Raw genomic sequence first — 23,232 nt, 5'->3', positions numbered from 1 at the left:
GACTATTAGTTTACTTTGAAAGGATATAACTCAGGAACAGCCAGATGGAAGAGATTCATAGGGCAAGGTATGGTGAAAGGGTGCAGAGTTTCCATGCCCTCTCCACAAGGATGCCACTTTCCCAGCACCTCCACATGTTTACCAATCCAGAAGCTCTCCAAACACCATCCTTTTGGGGTTTTATGAAAGCTTCATTATATAGTCATGATTGATTAAATCATTGGCCATCGGCAACTGATTCAACATCTAGACCCTCTTCCCTCCTCAGAGGTTAGGATAGGAATGACAGTTCCAACCCTCTAATCACATTATTGGCTCCATTGGCAGCCAGCCCCCATCCTTAGGTGACGTCCCAAAATCACTTCATTAATGTACCGAGACACCTTTGTCACTCTCAACACTTAGAAAATTCCAAGGGTTTTGGGAGCTATGAGTGAGGAACCATGAGCAAAGACCAAATATATATATGAGAAATGTATTTTGGTCAACTGAATGACCAGATATATATTTTTCTTATAAATCACAATATCATACGTGCCTTTCAGTGGTCAAGATTGGCTCAAAAATGAGAGGTAGGGGTTTCCCTGGTGGTGCAGTGGTTGAGAATCTGCCTGCCAATGCAGGGGACACGGGTTCGAGCCCTGGTCTGGGAAGATCCCACATGCCGCGGAGCAACTAGGCCCGTGAGCCACAACTACTGAGCCTGCGCGTCTGGAGCCTGTGCTCTGCAACAAGAGAGGCGGCGATAGTGAGAGGCCCGCGCACCGCGATGAAGAGTGGCCCCCGCTTGCCGCAACTAGAGAAAGCCCTCGCACAGAAACGAGGACCCAACAGAGCCAAAAATAAATAAATAAATTAATTAATTAAAAAAAAATGAGAGAGAACATGCTCTATAAATGAGGAGTACTCCTAGATCACATTAGTATATCCATTTGGGGCTGTGATGAAGTAAGAAGTAGGGAAAAATATCAGCGGTAGATCATTGGTAGTCTTCCTAAACGTTGTTTATATAAATTGAATGGTTCAGATTTGGATAAAATTGATAACACTCATTTTCAGATTGTTACTAAGATTGTCATGCTAAGATCATGTACCATATATTGATTTTTACTACATATTATTAGGAAATCTTGTCTAGGGTGAATATACTCTTATAGGCTAAAAAGCAGAAGGAGTGTTTTAAGTCCTCTTTATTGTTTGCCTCAAATAAATGACTTCAAATCATTGTTTAAGGGTACATTAGTCACAGAAGGAAACTGAATCCACCATTTGCTTTATCAAATTGTCTCTACACCATTCACTGTGTTTATACACTTTAACAAGTATTACAAGATACTGTGTTTGGCTTTTGGCAGGCTTTTTTTTTTTTTTTGGCTGTAGCATCTGTTCAGCGTGTCAGAGTACAAATTTAGAAGCTTATATATATAGCCAGCAGGTCATCTTTTCATGAACTGATTTGTTAAAAATTTCTCAAATAAAGCTACATTTGTTGGAGGATCTTTCGACTAAAATAATATAAAGGTATGTATCTGATCCTTCTAAAAAATTTGGCATTTAAACAAAATATGAAGCTGGGTTATGTAAGGACTTTAATACCTATAGTCATATTACATAAAGCTTTGCATGTTCTGAAAACTTACTGTATTTTCCAGTAAAATTACTCTCTATGCTTTATAATAACATATTTTCATGGACTGAGAAAGTTCTGCTCTTAAATTTTAAATTCTTTAAAGTATAAGTTGCTAAAAGATTTAACATTCTCCTAGTCCTGATTTTAGTTTATATAATTCATAGTTACTTTTATACACATTACTAATGAAAAATCTTGATTTATTATATCAGATGTATGAATCTAATTTTAGAAAAGCTTTCTGTATTTTTACTGAGCTGAAAAATGTTTGATATATTTGACAACTGTTACTTGAATATTTCTGTTTAATGAGGCCCTTAGAGCTAAGGCTGTTTATGCAGTTTCATTTGAAATTTATTATAAGTAGTATCCCATAGATTTATTATAATTATATGGATTACTGCTAGTGATTTTTAAATTCATTCTTTTGAAATAAAAAGCTTTTCAAAGAAAAATAAAGGTTAAAATGTTGAGTTGAAAACCATATCTGTCAGGTTGAAAAGATTCTTTACTCCATTCTCTAATTTTCATCCAAAGAGACACTATTACCCACTTTGCTATTGTTTTCTTCCCTCACCTTTTCCTCCTGTCAAGTCTTTCTTTTTCCCTCTGCTATTCTAAGCCATTAGGTCTATACCAAGATCATGCACTCCTCTCCATTCCCAGAAGTGAATAAAAACTATGTAGATAGTGTATGGAAAGATAGACTCTGTTCCTGTAGCAGAATTGAGCCTTTCTCCCTCTGACTTAGCATAAGCCCAGGTGCAGCAGGCAGGGCAAGAGAAAAGGAAAATGTTTCAAACACCTTTTAGGAATTATAAAGTAGAACTAGGAGATTAGTTTTTAGAGTTTTGTCTATGTTTTGGGGAGAAGAGAGGCTGTTAGCACGCTTTAAAGCTCTATGAGAAAATCAAACAAATATTATTATTATTAGCTGTTTGCTTTCTGGCCTTGCAACAAGATATATATATATAGATAGATAGATAGATAGATAGATAGATAGATAGATAGATAGATACACACACACATATATATATGTATATATATGTATATCTATCTCTCTCTATATATATTCTTAAAGTGGGGAACTAACATTGTTTAAGGGAAAACTTTCTAGATGTATACCAACTTTTAAACTTTTTCTCTTAAACTGCTGAGAATAAGGTATTAGGTGAAGAATGTGTTTTTCAGATCAGTTAAAGTCAATTTAGTCAAAGTCACAGTCCTAGTGAGTGAAAACTTCACAAAAGTTAGTTGAAGATATAGGTTTTGTAAATGACTTTCTAGCATACATTTCCACACCCTTTCCCCATTCAAAGACTACCTTGTTCTCTAATAGGAATCCTGCCATAATCACAGCATCTATTAATCCTCGTAAATACCTCAAAGGAACTTTCACTGACTCCTAAACTTCTGCATTTTTCACTCTTATTTTTCAGGATGTCAAACTTGGGACAATTTGACTCCGACTTTTACCAATCTAATTATAACATTGATAATCAGGAGCAGAGTTATAATGATTCTAATGCCTATGGAAATCTTCATGGATCTAGAAAGTAAGTACTTGACATTGAGAAAATATGTTCTCATTTTAAGAAGTCATAATATTTTGACAGGGGGTTTCAGGTAGGGAGGTTCCCTTCAGGGAAGCAAAACCTCTCCCCACTGTATCTCAGTAAAATGCCCAAGAAGAAATGTTAGGAAAGGGCAGAGAAATGAATTCAGTTTTCCATGAATGGCCTTGATCGTCTCAGGCCTGTTTATAGGTGAAAGACTTGTCTCCTCTTTTCAAAACATCACTTAACAGGGAGCATGAATACAGGCCCTGGACAGACAGAAAACATTTTCCTTTTACCTGATATTTTCCAGGACACTGCTCAAGAAACCGATTTTATTCAACTTAATAAATATTTACTGAGTGCCTGCTTGTGTGTCAGAAATTAAGAAAGGCACTATAAACCCAAAGATAAAGAAGAAATCCACAATCTTTTCCCTCACAAAATTAAAAAATTTATGTTGGAGAGGGGGACAATTAAATATGCTATTATAATACAGTGTGGCAATTCCTAACTGAAATCGAGATAAACGTAATTCAGAATGTGTTTTAGTTATTTGAGTTGACAATTCAACCTGAATTGAAAATAAATTTAAAAATGATTAAGAATTTAGTATTTACCCTCTACTAGCACCCCAAATAGGGCAGTTAGTTAGAATGAGAAGAATTTGGTTCAAGTTCTGGCTCTGGCATTTGTTTTTTGTCACATTGGGAAAGACAACTTCCCCAACTGAGTGTTAAACTGAGAAATAAGGATGTTAATAATACCTACTTCGTGAGAATTGTCTGAAGAACAATTGTGATAATGTGCAGGAAAGTGTGTGTTAAAGTAAAACCATTATAATATATATGTTATTTTTTCACATAACTATAGTTTGCAGAAGCAATGGACACCGTTGCCAAGTCGCTTAAACGTGCATTTGGTTACACAGTTGCTTCTTCAGATGTTCTTTTAGATTAGTGAACTGTGAGAAGGGACAGAGAAATTAAGGAATTTTTCCAAGGTCACACAGCTAGTAAAAAATGGGGTTAGGCTAGTCCAAGGTTGTTGGATTAGACTAAGGGGCATATAATTTATTGTAAAATCAAGACATTTTTGAGAGTAAAATGTGTGCTATTAATAACAATGTTGGTACAATAAGAATAAACTGGATCATCTTAGGCAAACTGGGATGTGTGGTTACTGTGCCATTCCAACAAGTTTAGGGCAAATAACCACATAAGAAATACTTCAAATTTATTAATTCTTGAAGTTTATTTTTCGAACACAGGTAAGTACCTTGACAACTCCAGAATAAGGAGGAAAAAACAGAATAAATACAACAGGCAGTGGGGACGCTTCTGTTCCAACTACACCCAAGATAATTTGGACGTTGTTTTTATGGGCTGATGACTCCTGCAGACACAGGCAGGTAGGCGCCGTTTTCACAAGCTGCATCCTAAATACTCGTGCTGAACCACTGCTCTAAAGCGATAGGGAAAGGCATTGGTAACTAATGTTTTTAAAACTGTAGAAATTAAATATCTGGAATTTTATCTCATTCATGCCCCTAGTCTATGTTGTCTAGCATTAGTCAAATTGCCATAAGAACTTCTTAAAATGAAAAGCAATCCATACCTCTAGCTACCTATCTATCTGAATATTATCACCAGGCAAATTAAATGTGTTTAAAATATTTATAAGAAAAATGGGGGAAAAGGATAAAGCTGTCTAGAATTGGCTCAATCATTGCTGAATCCAACAACAGAAAAAGAACTTAACTTTATTTCATTTATGATTTACGGTTTGGAAGGTCGAGAAAAAACAGAAAAGTGTATGATGGCCCAGGGAGTAGTTTGAGCATGAAGGTATTACAGGATGGTAACTCAAAATATATAATCCACATGAAAGCTATCTAATAGGATTTTTCAGCTCTGTGCTCCTGTTTTATTGAAAGGATCCAGTGGCCTGCTGTTTCTTTTCTCCCTTCTCTTCTCCAGATGGAATAAGCACCTGGGCAGCATCTGCAATCCACATTTTCAGACTAAATGAAACTGAACAGTCCAATAAGAGAGAGACAAAGCTGTCTCCTTAAGCAGGGACTCAAACCACAGCCTTCTCCCCCCACCCCAGCCCACCCAATTTTCTTTCTCCATTTGATTGCACATATCAATGTTGACCAGAAATCGAGACGACAAGGAGGTGGAAATTAATATAACCAAGTGAGGGCAAGTTATGATTATATTGCATCAGGTTGATGGCCTGGCCTACTTCAGATGCTTAGCATTTAAATCCAAGTCCTGATTTGGATGTGGTAACGTTTAAATTCCAACCCACACTGCAAGACTCAGGAATTAGAAAAGGGCATATTAGCTGTGGTACTTTTATGAGGTACATAAAACATGGAGTCAGGTCAGTGATTGACAAGTGTGCATCAAATAACTCCAGAAACTTGATCTTTTATTCATACAGTGAATAGTTCAATTAAAATGTACCCCAAATCAGAATAAGATGCTCATCATACTGGCAAAAGACATAGGAATCCAGTAGCTAGTTTTAATCAATTAGTCTCTTTCTCTCTCCCTGTCCCCTGTCCCGTTCCCTCCTCCTCAGTAAGAGAGCTCATTTTAAAACACTTGTTAAGCTCAATGTATGGCATAGTGATCTGAAAGCTGGTTGAATGTGCTTATTATGAATGAAGATATTTATATTTTTAAACAAGTTTTCTTATTTTAGGATGAACAAGATGGAGTTTTCTCATTAAAAAAAACAACTTAACTATCCAGTCATTCAGATAGGCATTATTTCCAATGACTGCAGCCAGTTTTCTAGGCTGTATTTTCCCACTGCAGTTTCCCAGCTTTTGAAATGGGAAATCTATTCCAATTATTCAGAGTAAGAAATAGCTCTTTCTGCAGAAAGGTGACGACAACTGGAAAACTCCCTTTGAATGTTTCAGTAGGACTTTAACAGATAGATAACTGAATCATCAGCTTTTCTGAATCTCTAGACCTGATCTTCCTTTAGTGTTTCAAACGTAGTTAATGGCACTGTCAATGCCACATCATTATGTGTACCCGCTGGCTGAGCCAGGATCTGGGAATGTCATACAAGCCCATTCCCCCAGGGATCAGACTGACAAAGGAAAGGAGCATCAGTTGACCCTCATGATGGAAGTCCATATAGTTTTGGAAAAACAAAGCCTCTAATAAAATAGGTACCTATTGATTATGTGATGCGACAGAAAACTGACTCTGTGCAACGAACATAATTCTGAAACCACAGAAATTATAACTGAGTCTTCTAACAGCGATCTTCTGTAATTACATTGGAAGGTGAATGTTAAGTCCTGTTGCCTCAGAAACAGTTAAATATTTTTCCCAAGCTGGAGACCATGCCGTATCTTAACACAATATCATCTAAGTAAAGACAAGCCTCTTCAGGCTGGTTGGAACTGTACAACCCCATGTATAGGTGGTGAAAAGGGGAATATTGAAGAATTAGTGAGCATTCAGAGGGTTTGTATATGGACCAGGTGTGACCATCGCTTCATGGCTTAGAGACGGAAAGCCAGGCACGAGTGTAGTGGAGATTCTCCTGGTAGGAAAACACAGGGTGGGTGGGATGTTGTCGAAGCCAGTCTGGGTGTTCCAGGGAAACCAAAATGGGAAAAAGCTAGAGATGATCAGCACAGAAGGGATACAAACTCTTGGCTTCCTATTAATGTTGTTTTCTCTGAGGAAGTGGCAGACTGGGAGACAACAATTTGCAAATATAGAAGATGCTGTTCCAGGGTGTGAGGAAGGTGTCTAGAATGCTTCGGTGTCAGTCTCGGGAAGAGAAGAGCAGACATATACTTAGCTAATGCTTATTGATCACTTTTTGTGTGCCCCACGCTAACCTAAGTGCTTTATTTATTTCAGCTAATTTAATTCATCATAACCTTATGAGTTCTATTATTGTCTTCATATTACAGATGAGGAAACTGAGGCACAGAATGTGAGATGATTTGCCTAAGATCATAAAATTGGGATTTGAACCCAGGCAGTCAGACTCCAGGAGTCCTGTTTGCTAAGCACTCTACTTGGTTCAGGATACATCCTACGGTGGGACTAGCATTACAGGCAGAAATATAATACATAGAGTTGGGAAGCAAAAGAAGGGAAATATGACCAAGAATGTTGCCAGTCATTCTAAAGGAGGCTTTTGCACTCACTTCACAGTTGTTTGAAATGATTTTTTGCAGGAATAGGAGATGCCTGTTAACAAAGGTAATATTTAAATCCTAGCAGCCAGAGTCCAGTGTTTATTTTGGTCTAATTCAGTTGAAATTTGGAATAATGTGTTGTTAGAAATCATCAAAGTATCAGTATTTACCTTCTCAAAGAGCTAATTAAGATGCTCTGTAATCAAGGAAATCAAGGACCACTTTTCATGTTCCTTTCCTTTCCCTTCTCTTCCTTTTCCTTTCCTTTCCTTTCCTTTCCTTTCCTTTCCTTTCCTTTCCTTTCCTTTCCTTTCCTTTCCTTTCCTTTCCTTTCCTTTCCTTTCCTTTCTTTTCTTTCCCTTCCCTTCCCTTCCCTTCCCTTCCCTTCTCTTTCCTTTCCTTTCGGTAAAAACAGTTTGAAATGACCAAATAACCTCACAGATGAGCCCTTTTTTCTTCCTTCGTTTCTCTTCCTGCAAGAAGTTATGTACTAAGATTGTTTTCCAACTTTCTCACACAAATGGTGAAATAAAAACCAAATAAAAGCACAATCAAGGAAATATTGTAATATGGTGTTTCAACAAAACTAAATTGCACATTTCAAAAGACGGACAGTGAAGCCAGCTATGGAAGACTTTTAAGTAAGGTTCTCAAAGATAATTTGATTGTCAATAACTGTCTGGGAATAGCCAGAGCTAAAAAGTCTACTCCTTGATGGACAAAGGTCAGTTTATGTGTTTATTTTTTTCCTATGAATTGACTACTATTAAAATTTTGATTTTTAAAAATTTTGATTGAAATATAGTTGATTTACAATGTTGTGTTAGTTTCAGGTGTACAGCAAAGTGATTCAGTTATACATATATATATATATATATATTCTTCTTTTGCATTCTCTTCCATTATAGGTTATTACAAGATATTGAGTATAGTTCCCTGTGCTACACAGTAGGTTCTTATTAATTATCTATTTTAAACATAGTAGTGTGTATATGTTAATTCCAAACTCCTAATTTATCCCTCCCCCTCTTTCCCCTCTAGTAACCATAAGTTTGTTTTCTATGTCTGTGGGTCTGTTTCTGTTTTGTAAATAAGTTCATTTGCATCTTTTTTTTTTCTTTTTTTAGATTCTACATATAAGCAATAGCATATGATATTTGTCTTTCTCTGTCTGGCTGACTTCCCTTAGTATGACTATGATTTTTTACTTGCTGCCTCCACAGATTTATAGGGAATGTCCTGTTTGGTGACTGTCCCTGAAAATCAGTGAAAAAGCAGCATTGTGTAGGGATCAGGGCACTGCTCAGATAGACAGTTTCAGTTCACAGTCCAACACCTGAATGTTATTGTGTGTTACCAGGCAAGTCATTCAGTCTCCATGAACCTGTATTTCTTTTTCTGTAAGATGGGATTAAAACTACAGTTTTTACTTTGCAGAGTTTTAATTATGTGAGAAAATGTGAAGGAGAGTGTCCAGCACATTGTAAATTATCAATACATGTTAGTCAATATGGATCATTCTGCTAGAGAGTTTTCTCACAACTAGTTACTTTTTCTTTTTTTGATTAAATTTAAACGTCAAGCAAGTTAATTCTTTCATGGGTAAATAGTCATGAAAACTAGGAGAAATCATAAAAGGAAAATTGTAGTTTCCTTCCTTGATTTGTCGTAATATCCCTTTCTTAGATGTGTAAATATCAGTATCTTCCTTTTTCTAGACAACAGGCCAGTGAGCAGCCTCAGCCTGCCTTCGTCCCACCAGAGATGCTCGTGTCATCAAGTTATGCGGGACAATTCTTTCAGCCAGCATCCAACCAGGATTATTATTCACCATCTTCTTACATTGACAGTTTTGATGAAGAGCCTCCTTTACTAGAAGATAAGTTAAGGAAGTGCTATTAATGTGTGTACAGCTCAAAGAACAATAGCAATAATCAGCTCTTAATGTGCGCTGTCAGCATGCCGCACACAGTGTTTTATGTGATTATTCCACATATAAACAAAAGTCTGCCAGACCAACACACTTAAACCTTTGGGAATTTGTCTCCTGTATGTGTGGGGACAATTGGAAGTAGATATGAGCTATTGCTCTGCTAGTCTTCCAGTTTTTAAATGTTTCTTCACTGTTTCTTGAATGTGGACTCCCTGACCATATCTAGACAACAGTGAAGGCATATTTTGGCAGAGTGATTATATCAAAGTAACCACCAGCATATCTTACTATTTTCTGCTATGTTTGCCTGGGAGCAAAGGGGGTAGTTTCTCAATATTCTTTTTTTGTTGTCATGGAGAAAAGACAGGTTTTTTTCCCTTCCTGGCTCATGTGAGCCCGCACATCTCAGCTAGATACGACTAAGTGGGAAGGAATATGATTCCAGTAAATAGCACTGTTGGTGGCAAGGAAACCTGGGGACCCTTGCAGTTAAACGTGGCCTCCAAAGATTTCAGGCATCTTCCATCCATTGATTTTTTTTTTTTAATCCAGCCAATTTATATCTGCCACTTTTGTTCTTAAGGAATGTCAACATGATGCTAGAAAACTAAAGTTCAAGGAGATTTAAATTTGGAAGCCAAGGAGAAATATTCACAGGCTAACTGCTCTAACTCTTTTGTATGTAGTCCAGTGAAAAGGGATAGGCTAAAATTCCCAATATTTTACATCAAAAGATCATTGTTTGCTTGTTATGAACACAGACAGCCACCTGATATTAAAACATTCTTCTCTCTTTGCCTTCAAAATTAAGAAAAGAGGAAAGATTTAAACCATTTAGAAAAGCACAGAGATTTATATAATCGATTTGTTGGCTCTTAGAAGCCAGTTAAGTTTTTGGATCAATTATGCTTAACCAATTCATTCTAATTTGCCTCTGCATCTGATATCTAACACCTGAAAGTTATAAGCTATTCTCATCAAGAATTTTCCTTGACTCCACCAACATCTCTACGTAAAAAAACCTATCAATTGACTAATTATAAAAGTAATCTATATTCAAAATAGAAATTTGGAAAATATAGAAACATATGAATAAAAATATTAAAAAATCAAAAAAAAAAATTAAAAAATCACCAAAAATTTTGTCTCTGAGACATGACTATCATTAATAATTTGATGTAATTTCTTCCATCCTTTATTCTGTTTTTCTGTGAATATATATATATATATACACTAAAAAATGAAATACTATATTTCTTTGACTATGAATATATTGGTAAATACTTAAAAATAAAAGTTAGATCATACTATGGGCATAAAGTTTTGTATTTTTTAAAGTTACTTTATATCATAAGCATTTCTATACATGCATTCTTTAAAGTCATTAAATGTTATTTGAAAATATGACATGTAATGGCTTCATAATATTTTACTATATACAAGTACCATAATTTAAATCTACCATAGAGGTTGTTCTTTATAATCAATAATGCTTTGGTGAATATCATAGTAAAAACTTTGACCTGTACAGAATCTGTCCTTAGGCTGGAACTATAACATTGGGATTACTGGGTCAAAAGTCATTTACATTGTCAGGCTCATCTAGAAAAATAATGAGCCAACAGACCTCCATAGTAGAATATGAAATGTCTTTGTTAATTTGATAGGCAAAAAGGCAAAAAATAATACTTTTTATTTCTTGGTTACTAGAAAAGTTAGACTTTTTTTCATATGTTTATTGACAGTTTTATATGTTTTTTTCATATGTTATTGTTTCACATGTTTTTACTTCTTTCTGTTTTTCAAGTTCTTTGCCAGATTTCCTATTGGAATCTTAAGATTTTTCCTTTCCTTTTTTATTTATAGTGATATTTATATGGTAAAGATATTAATTATTGTCTGGAATATGTATTTCAAGCTTTTTTTTCCTAGGTTGTGTTTGCCATCTAATTCATTTATGGGATATTAGGGCATATAGTCATTTTATTAATCATGTTTATGTTTTTAACTCCACAATATTTTTCTTGGTAACTTTTCTTTCCAATTGCTCTTTTGTTTAGAATATATTTCTCCAGCTCTAGATACTGCTTATATCCTCTTGTAGATTCTTAAATTTTTAAATTATCTTTTTGTTTTTCACTTAAATTTTTGATTCATTGAAAATTGTTTTAGGTTAGTACATGAAGTAGAATTTAACTTTGTTTTTTTTCTTTAATGATTAATCAATTTTTCCTGTAACATTTACTGAAAATAATCTTTTCTACTTGTCTCAGATGCCTCCATTCTGATATTCTAAACTCAAATACATTCTCCCATGATGTCTTCTTAAATTTCAAATAGGAAAGATACTAGATTTCCCCTCCTACTACATCTCAGAGAAATTCCTAGATTGTTTTGTTTTCTCTTTGTGATTATCCCCACCAAATACATAGTATATTAGAAGAGAGAGTATCTGATATAATTTTGCATTTTGAGTCTATGAAATTTCTAGACTCTGATTCAATATGTTCTTCAGGCTGGGTGACTTTGTGAAAGCCTCAAGCCTCATCTGTCTAAAAGATATAAAAATACCATAGGCAGGATTTCTAGGATAAGATGATAAAAGACATTTGCTAGTTTTTATTGAGCGTGCACCAAAACAACCTATAAAATTATGATGTTATAATAATTAACATCCCTTGCGCAAAAACATGCTATTTGAAAGCGCACTCGTTTATTCCTTAAATACTTTGTTGTCTAAAAGACTTGTTTCGTTTTATGTAAGAATGATAACCTTGCTATTTGATCATGTATAATCAATGTTAACAAATGCATCTTGAAGAATAATAGTCAATTCAAATCTGTCAGACTAGAAAAATTACTGTGATATTTGGTATTTACATTTGGAGCATAGCCTGATGTTTATATTTGAAAGGCCAATGCCACAATTTGCATAGAAAACAAAGATATTAATTCATTTTTATAATATATATATTGTATACTTTACTACCACTAGATGACAGCAAAACAATAAATTTTGCATTCAAATTTCACAGCAGTTTCATCTTTTTTTATCTTGTAAAATAAGTTGTTATATTAGGGTATCTACAATTGATAAGTAGGTATCTCATTTGCATACCTTATAATAAATTTGAAAACAAAATATTATGGCGATGTATTTTGGTAAAAAACACATAAAATATTTTTTCTTATGAAAATATTTAGTAGGTCTTATGTTCATTCGTTGTTTCATGACTCCATGTTGAAACGTGCAAAAGTTAATTATGCCATCAAATAAATGGCTGATATCAGTAATAATGTCTCATAAAGCATTTTCATCTGGGTTTCTTCAGGAATAATGATTATGCTTTTTGAGGAGAAAGGTATTTTGAATTAAAGGCCACTTTATTGTGGTAAATACTGAAAACATACTGTTAACGTAAATATATAAATTGAAAGTAAAGTTTGAAGACAACATAAGCCTCAGGTGAAATTAATTTAAACTATAGCATTTCTCAATTTTTAAAATCTTCTGCTATTTTAAAAATGACATTGGACATTCTGACCTATTTTAAGTTAGTGAACTACTCATATTCTCCAAAGTGTATGTTCATTAAGAAATATATAAATACACTGTGAAAATAAAAAGGGAAGTTGAAATGTAAATGATTTGCTCACTATTAATTTAATTCAAATTAAATTCAAATTCTTTCTTTTCAAGCTTGGGTTGGCTAGCAATTGTCAACCTGGATGTGAAAAGAGTAAAAGATACACTTTCTATCCTAGTTTGGGCAATGTCTGGCTGACCTTCTAAAAATGTCTAGGCCCCTGTTAGAGCAAGGTCCCTCTATGTCACAGCGATCATTGAAAGATCATCTGGTATTCTGTGTGTAGAATGTCAGCTTTGCAAGGTGTTTAGGTGGTATACACAACTATAAAATAAGTTGAATTATACCCTGTCTCTGACCAAAGAGGGTTACTAAATCCTGGGAAGGGAAGTTGAATGGCAGGTACCAATGATTTAGGGAGACAATCCTTCACATGGGAGAACTGGGCTCACTTCAAAAAAATACAGACCTTATGAGATTAAATGCACATTGACTCAACCACAGCTATATGATTAAAAGCATGGGTTCTTTTTTTTCTTTTGTACCCTCTTGTTTTGTACCCTATCCCTAGTCCCTGGCAACCACTTTTCTACTCCGACTCTATGAGTTTGACTTAACATAATTTTTTTAGACTCCACATACAAGTGATACCATGCAGTACTTGACTTTCTCTGTCTGGCTTATTTCACTTAGAAAAATGCTCTCAAAGGCCATTCATGTTGTCACAAATGGCAGGATTTCCTTGTTTTTTTATGACTGAACAGTATTCCAATGTGTATATATATATATATATATATATATATATATATATATATATATATATACCACAACTTTTTTACACATTCATCCATCAGTGGACACTTCAGTGGTTTCCATGTCTTGGCAGTTGCTGCTTTCAACATGTGGGTGCAGATATCTCTTTGATATCCTGTTTTTGTTTCCTTCAGATATATTCCCAGAAGTGGCATGGCTGGGTCATACAGTAGTTCTATTTTTAAAAAAATTTTGAGGAACCCCCATACTGTTCTCCATAGTGGCTGCACCAATAAACATTCCCACCAAGAGTGCACAGAGGTTCCCTTTTCTCCACATCCTTGCCAACACTTATTTCTTGTCTTTTTGATGTTAGCCATTCTAACAGGTGTGAGATGATATTGTGGTTTTGATTTGCATTTCCCTGATGATTAATGGTGTTAAGTACATTTTAATGTACCTGTTGGCCATTTGTATGTCTTCTTCGGAAAAATTTCTATTCAGTTCTTCTGTCCATTTTTTAATTGGACTATTTTATTTATTTAGTTTTCTATTACTGGCTCTGTGACTTTGGAAGAGTTCATCACTCCAAACCTCAGCCATCTGATGCACAAAGTAGGAATAAAATAACAGTACCAGCCTCAATGCATGTCAGTAAGACCAACACATGTAAATCTTGTAGGGCTTACAGCAAAATTCTGTAAAAATATTCAGTTGAAAAGAATTCCACTCTTTTTAGCTCAAATGTATGTACATTATAGTAGTTTAGCTCCAGTTTTTCCTAACCTCCACCCCACCCGTATTCAAATTTAAAATGAGAGAAGGAGGGTAAACAGCTTGATTACTGGTTCCTAAGTAGTGACGTTATATTCTCCTTTGTGAATGTCCTTTTCTTCTACTCCAGATGCATCTTAAAGTTTATCTTATAGGAGTGGTGAGAAAAGTAACTGATGTGATGTTGGCATTTATTTCTATATTCAGTGGATGTCAAATGGCTGGGTTTTTGTGTTTTTTTTCTTTTTAATGAAAAAGATATAAGAGGAGCAGAATCTAGCAGCAGGGTCTGTAAAGGGGCAGTCAGAATTCTTTGAAAAACAAGGCATTGGAGAAATAATTAGAAATTTCTAATTGAGTTTAGACTCATGGACACGGAGCCCCACTGCTTCTGGATATTTTATTCTACCATCACCACTCATAAAAGGGAAAGGTTAATTGTCTCAAGAATTTAATCTCTGAATACACAGACTCAACAACACAGAGCACTGACCTTATTAAAATATGTATGCACGCCATGATTGCTTTTACTTGCTGAATGAGCCATTGCCTTTTCTCCTCTGTGGAGTTTCAGGCAGCTAGCATGGTATTGCTCTCCTCATCAGGCAGAGTATAAGTAAAATCCCAGACCTAGGCTAAGTGTCTTTAGATTAGATAACACTGCTAACTGAAAATTATGTATGTTTGGTAGGACAAGTTTCAAAAGTGTTAGCAATAGAAAATGCAGGAAAAAGAACTATCTCAATGGGCATTAAGAGGGGACTTTTGGTTTGTTAGCTACCATTATATTTTGTTTTTACTGTATAATGTCCATTTCCTCATTTTTGGCTGCATTTTAAGCTTATATTTGCTGCAGAAGGCAGGGAAATTTTTCCTTGATGGAATTATTTCTCTAAAATATATCTTTCAGCTCATTGTGTGGGAATAAAAAGTCTTTTTTTGTTGTTTTAAGGTTGCTATATATTACATAGAACTTTATGAAGGTATCACAATCAGATTAAAGTGCTAAGTAAATTAATAATATTTGTTAACTTTAATTAAAGAATATTACTCATGTTTATTTTTCTATATTTATATTATCTCCTCCCCCTTCTTCTTTTTAGAACTTGGAATTAATTTTGATCACATATGGCAAAAAACCTTGACAGTGTTAAACCCACTGAAGCCAGCAGATGGCAGCATTATGAATGAAACAGACCTCACTGGGCCCATCCTGTTCTGTGGGGTGCTAGGAGCTTCCCTACTTCTGGTAATGGACAGAAGCAAGCACTACATATTTCTTTTTTTTTCTTTTTTTTAGCTAACGTTGGTTTATCTAAGTTTCATGTTTACAGCATTATATTTCTACTTCTGCATACACCACAGCCAAGTACCAGATTTTAATGCATGTCCTTTCAAATGTCATTTTTGAAGACGTCTTTGTAAATACGGAAGAAAGTATATCACTTTATGAAGTGAAAATTGTTTGTTTAATTCATGACTACATTTTTTTTTTGGTGAGAGAGACATATTTAATGGAACCATAATGACAAAGAGAAACTGCCATCATGTATTACAACAGATAAAAAATGTAAATTTAAATAGAATTTCAAAAATCAAGTCACCAAGACAGATTTTCAACAAAACAGGAAATCATATAAATGATTTTCTTGTAATTAAGTCTTTTTTGTTGTTTAGAAAAGACTGTCAATCTGAAAAAGTTGGAGGAACACATGGATTTGGGAAACAGAGGGCTGAAATTTTATTTCTTGTTTTCTGTGAGATTTCTATTGTGACACTGGACAAATCCCCTCTATTTACTCATCATTTTCATTGCTAGGGTGTATCTATCTCTAGACTATTTCAAATATTCTTTTAGGTATGAGGTGAGTCTCCTTGTTTCTGGTTAGGCTATTATGAATAAATTGACTTGCAACGATAAGCAGTGATTTGTTTATTCAACCTGTATATTTCCCCTATCATGTTAGTTTTCTGTTTTTTATGAAGGCAATTTTTCCCCTGACATCTCCATTTGTCTTGTGTATGGGCCTCTTTCATTCTTTAACTCTGGGAGTAATGATATTCAGAGTCATCAAAAAAGAAAAACATATTTCCACCTAGGTTAAGTTTAGAAGATATTCTAGCTTATAGTTTAGAAAAATGATTTCTCCACCCAAAAAAGGGAAGAAAAAGAAGAAATGAGAAAGGTCTATGATTTTGCATTAAGGAGGTTATGACAATACATTAAAAACAGAAGATGAACAAGATAGTCAAGCCAGTCTGACAAGCACAGTTTCATTAGGGCACAAAGAGCTAAACTTGGCAAGAGAGGTAATATAGGAAATTAAAGATTCTAAGAAAAGTCCTTAAAATAACTATTCATTTCACTTTCCCTTCTTACAGCTATCCACTTCCCTAATGCAGCTATACTTCTCAAAAGTAGTTGTAAAATGTATTTGCAACTAAATGAGTCTTCACTTTTCATTATTAATTACATAATACTAATCGAAATTCTGATAGAAATCTAATTTCTGCATTGTAGTGTGGTCAATAATCACATCATATTTATCCAATACAATAGTACTTAGTTATAGCGTCTTATTTCTTCCTTTGAACTACAGCAAATGCAAATACTCTACAAATCTAACACTATATCAACCAGAGTTTTAATTTAGTCTCTAACATCCCTTCTGTCTTTGTCATAGTAATTTGATAATCTTAGATTAAGCTGCTAAGTAAGACCATGTCAATTAATCAAATTGTCAGAAACAATCAATTTAATATATTAACTCATCTTCCTTTTTCAGGTAATTTGTAATATAACAGCTGTTTGTTTTTCTGTAGAAAATATTACTATTACCACCTCTTAAAGGAAAGCATTAATCCCGTTAAGATCTTTTTTGGGTACATAATGTTAGTTGGAATTATTTAAATATCCTCTCTTTTGTTTTAAGTGCAAAGCAATACAGGCAAAGAACTCAACTGAAAGCGGAAAAATTGGATCTGCCCCTAACTTTGCCTCCAGGTGTGATCCTGAACCTTTTTTTTTTTCCTATTTCTTGGCCTTCATTTTTTTTCATTTTGAAGATCAAAAAAGAGGTTTATATAAGTGGTTCTTAAGGTTCGTTTCAGTTGTGAAATTTTAAGGAATGTGTAAAAGTGCATATTTTCTCAAACTTTTTAGGCAAATATTTTCACTTCAACTTTACCATTAGATGTGGTTACTTCAGAATTGATTCTGATACATGGAGAACAATAAGGACCGAAAAACTCCACTGGATATTAATAAAGCCAAATTTAACTTAGAGTCCATTTGGGGCTGTTAACCCTGTCCTGGATATCTAAGATTAAAATGTAAAAGATGATTTTATGGGCTGGTATATGCATTGTACTAGAGAAAGCAAAACTAAATCCAGAAATAATATTCAAATCTGTTCATTATCTCTGGAGGTGTAAGATTCATGGTCACATACTGATCACTTTTATGTTTTATAATGATATAAGGCACAGCACCTTTTAGTGGACCTTCTTCATGTTGAAGGAAGCAAACTAAAAAGAACTGCTTCAAATGCTCAACACAAATTTAATTTTACTTATTCTTCCTCTTAAAATTATTTTCACCCCCCAAATCATGAACACAAGCGTTTTAAAGCTACGGCTCCATTTAATTTTTCTAGTAGAGCTAAGAGTGTGATCTGGAAAAGGAACATGCACGGCCAATATAAAAGCATAATCAGAAGAATAAGAAGTACTTCAAGTAAAGATGTAGTAATAAGGGTGGTACAAGGCTGACCTAAAAATTTTTGAATTTAAAGAGAAATTGAACATTTATTTTTCATTTCAATTACAAGTCCTTGTTAGAATTTGAAACAACTTAAAAAAATGAGACTGGCCCTGCCAGATGGAATTGTACCTCAAATTAGATAAACTAACAAGAGTAAGAGATAAGGAGAGAGGTCAGTAACTGAAATGGAAAAGGACAATTTTACTACCAAATTAGTTTTATCCACCCTCTATTTACCCCATGCACAAAACTGGTTAGGGTCATGGTCCTGCTATGTGTCCTTTGGGGTACAGGGAAGTTGTGTTTCACCATTACAACTATTCCTACCTCACAATTATCCCACCCAATTAAAATATTAAGTAGAATGTTTCTCTAATACATGAAAGTGATTTGAAATTGTCACTATTTTCCAAGTGGAGCAAACTCACCCAATAGAGCAGTACATAACTGATGTGTTTCTTTTAGCATGCCCATTAGCATTATTGGCATTATTTCACAAAATAGCCAGGAGGACTTATTATGGCTAATGCAGCAGAGAATTCTGCATCATAGCCCAGGGACATTTTGTGAAAGAACTTAGTAGTGATCAACTTCCCCAACTGCAGAGGAAGAAAACTTCAAAATAGCCGGACAATTTTAAACATTAAAATGGTCATATTCTCCATTAACTAATTACAAAATAAATATCTCTTTATTCTGTAAGACATAAGGACAGCTATGGAGCAGAAAAAAGGACAGCTAAAAAGCTCTCTCTCTGAATCAACTTACCAGATCCTTTGTTGTTTTCAAATAATTCCCATGAAAACTGGAGTCAGCCTCCTCAATCTTTCTCTAGAATTTCTAACCAGCTTAATGTATATATAAAAATGACATGCATTCTTTACTGGAGCTTTGACATCCTCGGGTAGCAAACATTAAAATATCCTCTGTTGAATCAGTAGTAGATTGTGACTTTCCCTGGATGAGTTTAACGGTGCTGGTTCAGGAACAAGTCTCTAGTGCTCTGTGGGTGATGGCTATTTTGATGAATCCTCAGAAAGTCAGTGGTCTATCCTGAACACTACTGACTTCCTTTAACAATACCTCTTTTGTGATTTGCTATCAGTTGGTTTATATAAATCAGTTTTTCGTAAAGTCTGTTCAGTTAAGCTGGTAATAGGCATTATGAAAACAAAGGATTCTGGGGTCGGATAAGTTTGGGGTATACTGGCTTAAATAAGGTTAAATAAGTCCCCTTGTTTAGGACTTGTTAGAGCTCCTGCAGGTGTTAAAGACCTAAATTTTAGAGCTGGACTCAAAGCTGAGCTCCACCACTTACCATTATTTTACCTTGGGCAAGTTCCTTAACCTCCCTGCACCTCAGTTTCCTCATGTGTATAATGGGTACAACAATGGTACCAACTAATTATGTTGTGTGGATTAAATAAATTAATATATGTGAAATCTTTAGAATAGGACCAAACATAGTAAATCTGACAGATGTTTGCTAATCTCCAAGACTAAATTTGAATTTTTTCATTAACTTATTCATTCACTTAATTGTTCAACAAATATGGGGAGAAAAATATATCCTTACCTATGCCTAGTACCCCAGTAGGCAATCTATGATAAAAAATATAAATCTGGAAATATAAGCACGCTTGTGCCATCTCACGTATAGTTCAAGGAGGGCGGGTGGTGGTGTTTGTTTTCATGACCTGAATCCATATTACAGGCAGTATTTTTTCCAGAACTCCCAGTCTCGAGACTTACACTACAGAGACATGAACAGCATTGAGCTGATTGATTCGAAAATGCTCTCTGCTTTGTTGACAGTCTGATTTCTTCTTGATGTTTGTTCTATGTTCAAACCGTTTTCTTCCCGTTGTTTAAGGCAGGAAAAGTCCAGTTTGGTTACGTGTATGGCACGAGCGCCATTGGCTGCTTAGGGATTCACGCCTTACTAAACTTGATGAGCTCTTCAGGGGTGTCCTATGGCTGCGTGGCGAGTATTCTGGGTTACTGCCTGCTTCCCATGGTCATCCTGTCCAGCTGTGCCATCTTCTTTTCACTGCAGTAAGTGTCTGTGTGTGCTAATTGACCCCACACGCACGATCGTCGCTAGGGTTTGCCACACCAGTACAACAGTTAGCCTCTTTCTGATCATTTTAGTAGTGGGATTGGGGAAACTGGCTATTAAAAGCTACATACAGATTCAGGAAAGTAGGTCGGTTTTGGCTCAGGTGCTGTTCCCATTTCGATGATTTAAAAAATAAATTAAACCAAGTTATCTTTAAAATTGGCACTTTGTAAGTTGTCACATTCTTCAGTATGAACTATCGTCATGGGTAATATAACCAACAACAGAAAATTCACTTGTTTGAATTACGAAGAGTAAGTGCCTGGTGTACACTGACAAATTGCTTCAGCTCCCAAGCACTCTGCCTTCTAGGAGGGAAGCAAGTGTTCTTTCTCAGCTGGACTCCTTGCAGTACAGAATTCCCAGGAACCCTAATGAGGATATTACTGCTAGAGAACTTTATAGCATATATGCTCAGTCCATTTTTTTTTCTTTTTTACTTCCTGGGCAGATAGTATTTGCAATTCAAAAATATTAATGAGGATTCAGTAGATATGCTTCTGTCGGACACTTTCCCAGGGCAGTGCATATCACTACCACTTTGGTTGGGAAGAGTATTAGTAATTACATAGTCCTTTGTCACCTGCCATGCTCCAAATCCAATTAGAAATAAACATTTGCCATCAGTGCTCATTCTTCCACATCCGAAGGAGACACAATTCACATTTTTTTTCTTGGATAATCCAAGTTTTAGGTTGTCAACACTATACCGGATAGGATATTACATACAGAATTTGCCAATGCCAGATAAACATTTTAGAAAGACTTTAATATTTTTGTTTGGATATAATCTCAGATATTTTCTTCATAATGTTATTGAGAATGACATAGATGGAAATTTTTTTTTGTTTTAATATGGTTTCATTTTGAAAGTAATAGTCTTGAGAATAACAGAGCAAACCCTTACTTTACCAGCGAGTGCTTAACACTTAAAAGAGAGGAATACAACAGAAAATGGAAACTGAATGTATAAGTACAATGTGAGTTAGAGGTGTATTTATTGAGTCCTGTCCATGGAAAAATTCCACTTTTTGTATATCATGTTCCTTAGCAAGCTGTTCTGTTACTATGTTGTTTGGTACAGATGTTCGACAAGTTACTACAGAGTTCAGTTTTACAACTTCCATTTTGTCAGATGCTTTTGCCAAAGAACACTATAATGATCAACCATTTAAAAATTCTAGGTTTTAGACATTATTTCCATCAAAGTTTAGCTTTGGGGTATCTTAAATGACTCCAGATTATTAGGGAAAGAAAATAAAAACTACAACTCTTGAATTTTGAGAATCATCAGAGGTCTAGACATTTTTCATTAGATTTTCATTCTGAAATGTAAAGGGTGAATTAGAAATCCTTTAAATTATATTAATGGGGAATAAGCTCTCTGACCCCTAAGACCATTAAACTGAAATTGCCTTTTTGGGCATATTACTATAACATTCAAATGAATTATATATAATCTCACATTTTTGTTCACCAAAACCTGTAAATTGAATCACTCTAAATTTTATTTCTAATAGATATTAAGTAAACCTACAAATGTAATATTTACTAGAGTGTTTTAAAATATTTTTGGTTTGTTTATAATCTAAGGCATTATAAGCTATATTGTACACTTTTTCGCTTGTTTTGCTTTGGTTCAATTATTAAAAGCAGGTATTTCTGTCATTCTCACAAATAATAAACACAATTCTCAATTTCAGATTCAACCAGGATCAAGTGAGGCAGTATAGTTTGACAGTAACTAGAACAATATGCTGGTAGTTAGCAGCTCTTGACCTAATGACCATTTCACTTTGCAATTTTTTTAAGTCGCTTCATTCCCATTTCTTCCGAAAGAACCAACTGTCTCCACAGTTACTTTTTGAAGACACCAGTTTGAACAAATCCATTTCGATATTATAAAAATCCACACCTTTATTTGCCAAAGTGATCTTCAGCAATGAGGTGGGAGGCCACACACATCTGTGCCTTACTGCTTCATCTGTGCCCTTCCTGAGCTGTGTCAGGCTTTGCTGTCCCAGGCAAAAACCCAGGACATGGACCTGGGAGCGCTGGGGAGTAGGAACCCCACTGGAATGCGAGTCCAGTCATTTTTCTGCTCATACTGGGGGTAAATTTAGGAAGAAAGTGGGGAAAAGAAATCTGTAGCTGTAAAAGAAGCCTCTAAACATAGTTTATGTAAAAGAATTTCAGAAGTTGGGATTTCAATGTTGACTCATGAGAGTGACAGCAGGTCAATTCTTCCGTTTCCAATAATCTGAGTTTTTACCAACCTATAAAATATTTAGCTTCTAATGGTGAACTTGACTCAAAAATTTTCTAAATAGCTGAGGCCTTTGAGTTCCTATGGTTCCTCACCCTCATTTTACAAATTGAGAAAGTGGTTATAAATATTGTACCAAGGACATTTCAGAGGCAGCTGTGATTCAATAACCTCTTTTTCTCCTGGTGTAAGATAACCATCTCTTTTGCCTTTGCTCTAGGGGCACCTTTGGAACTGTGTTGGCACTGGTCATCATTGGCTGGTGTAGTCTCTCAGCCTCCAAAATTGTCACTTCAGCCTTGGCCATGGAAGGACAGCAGCTTCTCATTGCCTACCCTTGCGCCTTACTTTATGGACTTTTTGCCCTCCTAACAGTTTTCTGAAGATTATTTGAGATGGCATTACAGGATTCTATTTGTTTGTCGCTCAGATTATCCTGGAAATATATTGGCATTCACATTTGGTCATATGATTTCTGCTTTATTGCTGTTGAGAGAATATTAAGCAGAGAGACAAAACAGCACTTAAGGACGGGGCTCTAATAGGCTGTTTGGTTTGAATGATCATTTGCTTTTTGGTTGGTGCATTAAAACAATTTAAAATACTTTAAAATAAAAAGGGATATAGTTGTTGCACTGATGGACCCTGCTTTTCTCAATGGATGT

The 23,232-nt window shown here is 35.0% G+C and overlaps 1 protein-coding gene across 1 annotated transcript; it reads left to right on the top strand.

The window, feature by feature from the left end:
* The first annotated feature begins 1,459 nt into the window (after positions 1 to 1,459).
* On the top strand, positions 1,460 to 22,950 carry YIPF7 (Yip1 domain family member 7). Its single transcript, XM_061191348.1, has 6 exons — positions 1,460 to 1,521; positions 3,070 to 3,186; positions 9,091 to 9,249; positions 15,521 to 15,668; positions 20,056 to 20,237; positions 22,788 to 22,950. Exons 2-6 carry the CDS (start codon positions 3,071 to 3,073, stop codon positions 22,948 to 22,950), a joined length of 768 nt encoding a protein of 255 aa, XP_061047331.1. The 5' UTR covers positions 1,460 to 1,521; position 3,070.
* The last annotated feature ends 282 nt before the right edge of the window (positions 22,951 to 23,232 follow it).

This window comes from Eubalaena glacialis, chromosome 5, assembly GCF_028564815.1.
Source record: "Eubalaena glacialis isolate mEubGla1 chromosome 5, mEubGla1.1.hap2.+ XY, whole genome shotgun sequence".
Taxonomy (NCBI): Eukaryota; Metazoa; Chordata; class Mammalia; order Artiodactyla; family Balaenidae; genus Eubalaena; species Eubalaena glacialis.
Note: the sequence above shows the minus strand (reverse complement) of the source record. Positions and strands in the feature narration are given on the sequence as shown.